The 4,842-nt window shown below is 34.2% G+C and overlaps 1 protein-coding gene across 1 annotated transcript in view; it reads left to right on the plus strand.

The window, feature by feature from the left end:
- Nucleotides 1–4,836, plus strand: part of LOC115242387 (trifunctional enzyme subunit alpha, mitochondrial) — a 7,040-nt gene extending 2,204 nt beyond the window's left edge. Inside the window, exons 2-11 of the mRNA XM_029818647.1 lie at nucleotides 708–817; nucleotides 954–1,226; nucleotides 1,355–1,605; nucleotides 1,923–2,306; nucleotides 2,571–2,741; nucleotides 2,819–3,041; nucleotides 3,232–3,441; nucleotides 3,618–3,813; nucleotides 4,021–4,223; nucleotides 4,350–4,836. Of these exons, the coding sequence (XP_029674507.1) occupies nucleotides 708–817; nucleotides 954–1,226; nucleotides 1,355–1,605; nucleotides 1,923–2,306; nucleotides 2,571–2,741; nucleotides 2,819–3,041; nucleotides 3,232–3,441; nucleotides 3,618–3,813; nucleotides 4,021–4,223; nucleotides 4,350–4,553 (2,225 nt within the window). The 3' untranslated portion in view covers nucleotides 4,554–4,836. The remainder of the gene's footprint in view (nucleotides 1–707; nucleotides 818–953; nucleotides 1,227–1,354; nucleotides 1,606–1,922; nucleotides 2,307–2,570; nucleotides 2,742–2,818; nucleotides 3,042–3,231; nucleotides 3,442–3,617; nucleotides 3,814–4,020; nucleotides 4,224–4,349) is intronic.
- Nucleotides 4,837–4,842: the final 6 nt, after the last annotated feature.

The raw sequence follows: 4,842 nt of genomic DNA on the forward strand, positions 1-4,842 counted from the left end.
ATTATTTTAATATATATTTTTAATAGACTTATCTAAAAATAAGATTATATAAAATTTTCACAGAGTATGTATTTTGAAGTTAAATTTTTACAAAACATGTAAGCATTAAGTATATATTTATATGTTCCAAGTTTTAAATGCATTTAATGATGAAGCAGAAATATGATATTATTAAATTCACTTTGGTCAAACGCACTATAAATTAAATTATCAAAGAAACTCGAAATGCAAATGCAGATAACATAAAATATACATCATAAAAACATCTCTGAAAAATGAAACTTTCAACTATCATATTATTTAGCAAAATTTATACTGGGTGTTTGATTTATCAATAGGATGATATGCTTATGCTTTTGCACTTATGTAAATTAGTATTGAATGGCGTTTATATGGTTCGACTATTATAAAGTGATGAAAAATATAATAGAATGCAATAAGAATAGAATATGTATGATTGTTTATCGATGTAAGCATTACAGTTTCTATTCTTGTTATAAAGAAACACTTAGGAAATAAAAATTAAATAATATATCACTAAAATTAAAGTTTTAAAGAATATTTTTTGTATTAATGAAATATATTCGAAATTTTATTATGATATATATTTTCTATTCACTAATTACTATTATATTTAATTATATTTATGTACACAGGGAGTACATTTAGATTCTCTTATATTTTACATTTTTATTATATTTTTGCAGGTTTATACCAACCCTTAAGAACACTAGCAACCGAGGCAAATAGGAAACATTTTAAATGTAAAATTGTGAACGATGTGGCAGTCATAATCATGGATTCGCCAGGATCCAAGGTAATATATAACACAATATATATATGCATATTTATGTTGCTTGCAAACTCATGAAACGTGGCAATGAAATTACTTTGTCACAAAAAAAATTAAATTATTTTAACACAGATTTTTGTTTTATCTATTGTTGATGTAGATAAATACCTTAAATACAGAAGTAATGGCGGAAGTAGAAAGTTTGCTAGCTGAAGTTGAATCAAATTCACTTGTAAACTCAGCAGTTCTGATTAGCGGGAAGGAAAGCAATTTTATAGCTGGCGCAGACATCCCTATGTTACAAGCTATTTCGGATGCGGATAGCGGATATCGACTGGTGAAAGAAGGTCACAGAATTATGGATTTAATAGCAAACAGTAAAAAACCGATCGTTGCTGCTATTCACGGTTCGTGTCTCGGTGGAGGATTGGAGGTAATACACATTTTTAATAATTAAATTAAAATAAAGAGAATTTGTGAGAATATAAAGTAGAAAACGAAATAAAAATTTCATACACAACGAGAAGAATTATTCATTAGATTGATTATTCTCTGTTTTAGGTCGCATTAGCGTGTCATTATAGACTCGCCGTTAAGGATAAACAGACCAGATTCGGGTTACCTGAAGTAATGCTCGGGCTCCTTCCTGGTGGCGGTGGTACTCAACGTTTGCCCCAGCTGATTCCTATCCCTACCGCTCTAGATATGATACTCACTGGTAAAACAGTTACGGCTGATAAAGCGAAAAGATTCGGACTAGTGGATATCGTGGTGAATCGTCTCGGTCCGGGAATCGGAACGCCTGAAGAAAAGTAAAAACATACAAATAACACACTTTAATATAAATGCACTTTAAATCTTTTACGCTGATCTTTTTAAAAGAAAAAACAAAAGCTAGTGATTTTTGAATTTTATTTAGATTATGCCATAATTATTTAAATATTAATAATAATAATAATGTTGTAATCACTTGTAATCTCTCATATATCTAACTTGATTTAAAAAATACTTGTCACTTCTCATATTAATTATATATATCAGTCTTTTTTTATATAGTAAAAAGGCCAAATATTACTACTTCCATCGAAATTATATCGTATCCTTAAAAAACGAATTATGCTTTTTTTAGTACAATAAGGTATTTGGAAGAAACAGCGGTGAAAGCTGCACGGGATCTTGCGAACGGGAAGCTGAAAGTCGAGCGTGGTCCAAAGTCTCTCGTGGACAAGATAACGCAACAGGTTCTGTCTTTCAACTTCGTCAAGGATCTGATATTCAAGAAAGCAAAAGCTCAGGTGATGAAAGCGACGGGTGGTTTATATCCTGCTCCTCTTAAAATCTTGGAAGTGGTGAGAACTGGTTTGGATAAGGGTCCAGTCGTCGGATTCGACGTCGAAGCTAGGGGATTTGGTCAGCTAGCGGTTACACCGGAGTGTAAGGGTCTCACCAGCTTGTTCTTTGGTCAGACAGCTTGTAAGAAAAATCGTTTCGGTTCGGCCAAGAGTGCAGCCAAGTACGTCTTCCAATAAATTTGCAAATTAAATGATTACGGATGAGATCAAATTAATGATTATAAATAATTAAACATAAATTACAAATTAATGATTAAAAATATAATTTATGTTTAACGATTGATCTAAATGATGTGATTATAATAACTTTATTAATCGATTGCTAAAATAATCATAGAAGAATAATAATTTTTACTATCCGATTTTAACTAATACATGTTCTTCAGCACAATCATTATCATTTCATTGCGATTTATCTCGTACAGGAAAATTGCTGTAGTTGGCGCCGGCTTGATGGGCGCGGGCATCGTCCAGGTCAGCATCGACAAAGGTTACGATGTCATTATGAAGGATACCAACCAGTCTGGACTCTATCGCGGTATAAGCCAGATTCAGAAAGGCCTAGACGGCGCCGTGAAGCGTAAACGAATATCCAGGTTCGGTGTTTTTCTAATAAAAGAAAAGCAAAGCTACACGTAAAATGCAGACTTTTCAATAAAAGTTTTCTACACAGTGTGGTAAAGGACAAATATCTCTCGCATCTCGACGCGACATTAAATTACGACTCCTTCAAAAACGCAGATGTAGTGATTGAAGCAGTATTCGAGAACATCGGCATCAAGCACAAAGTTATAAAGGAGATTGAATCTGTAGCGCCGAGTCACTGCGTCATCGCGACTAACACGTCCGCGATTCCCATCACAAAGATCGCTGCCGGTAGCAGCCGTCCTGATAAAGTAAATGCACATCTATGTATTTAATTTGAAAAATTATTTAACTTAAATTATAATCAAATATATGTACAAGATAAAATAATTCTTATCTAATCTATTTAATTATAATAGTGAAATTTAATGTTATTATAATATATAATTATATTAAATATATAAATGTGTGTGATGAGCTTCAAGGCGTGATTCTTTACAGGTAATCGGCATGCATTATTTCTCTCCTGTTGACAAAATGCAATTGTTAGAAATTATAACGCACAAAGGAACGGCCGAAGAAACTATCAGGACTGCTGTGGACGTCGGTCTGAAGCAAGGCAAAACTGTTATCACGGTTGGTGACGGTCCCGGATTCTATACCACAAGAATACTTTCCGCTATGTTGTCAGAAGCGGTTAGACTGATGCAAGTAAGTGATAGTTGACGGTTTATTGAAACCACGAGAAGTGAAAATGATATTTTTTAAGTATCTAAATCTGCGGTTAATTATTAGCATGACCGATATTATTCTACAATTATATCAAGGGGGTTGGGACATTGATTGTTCTAATCTCAAATTATGAATATATAATTTGTGATAAACAGGAAGGTGTAGATCCAATGCACTTGGATAAGCTGACGAAGACATTCGGTTTTCCCGTGGGCGCGGCTACTTTGTCCGACGAAGTTGGCATCGATGTGGGTGCTCACATCAGCGTCGACCTCGACAAAGCTTTCGGCGAGCGTTTTAGAGGGGGAGATGTGAATATTCTTAGCGACTTGGTCAAAGCCGGTTTTTTCGGTAAATTTTTTACCCCGATATACATATAATATAACCGAATTGTATTGTTTAATTTCGTATAAAGAGAGCACTTTTAATTGCGGAGAGCATTTATTGCATGTGCGATTGTGATAAATTATTTATTTATTAAATAGACATGAGAAAATATTATCAACGGATTATAAAGGATCAAATTAAGCTAGAACTCTAGATTTGTGTGAATTTTAGGACGCAAATCCGGCAAAGGTATATTCGTGTACGAAACCGGCTCTAAGAACAGGCAAGTAAATGTCGACGCGTTAGATATCTTGAAGAAATACACACTCGAGCCTAAAGGTAGCACATCCGATGAGGATCGTCAGATGAGATTGGTCTCGCGATTTGTCAACGAAGCGGTGCTTTGTTTGCAAGAAAATATTCTAGCTAATCCCGTAAGTCAATACATTTACTTATCGTTGTTATGCTACTAGCGTAAACGTGCAAGTAGCACAGCAATCTTATGACATTTTTGTTATACTTGATTCTATTCGTTTATGAGTTATATTTATATTTCTCAGTTGGAGGGCAACGTGGGAGCTGTGTTTGGCTTGGGTTTTCCGCCCTTCACGGGTGGTCCGTTCCGTTGGGTGGACGCATACGGCGCTCGTCGACTCGTCAAAAAGATGGAGGAATTCCAAAGTCATTACGGCGAGGCTTTTAGACCATGTCAATTATTACTCGATATGGCGGCCGATTCTACGCGAAAATTCCACACGCAATAAACATTTTATAGGAATTTATAATGACATCAATTAACGTTCTTGCGAAAGCTGAACTAGCTTAAGCTAACTGGCTTCAGAACAAGATAAGTATCTTGGAATAAGATGGGAGAGTTAATTCTCTGTTATCGCATGCAACTCAATTTAGGATTTGCATCTGTTATATCTCGTTTGTACCAATCTTTTTACATCTAGAATTGTTACAAAAATATGTTTGTTTTTCCTTAAAAAAGATATTTAGGGATACATTTTTAATATATTTCCTTTCAGCTATTATATATATATATATATA

The sequence above is a fragment of the Formica exsecta genome, unplaced genomic scaffold (genome assembly GCF_003651465.1).
Source record: "Formica exsecta isolate Colony F162 unplaced genomic scaffold, ASM365146v1 scaffold120, whole genome shotgun sequence".
In the NCBI taxonomy this organism is placed as follows: domain Eukaryota; kingdom Metazoa; phylum Arthropoda; class Insecta; order Hymenoptera; family Formicidae; genus Formica; species Formica exsecta.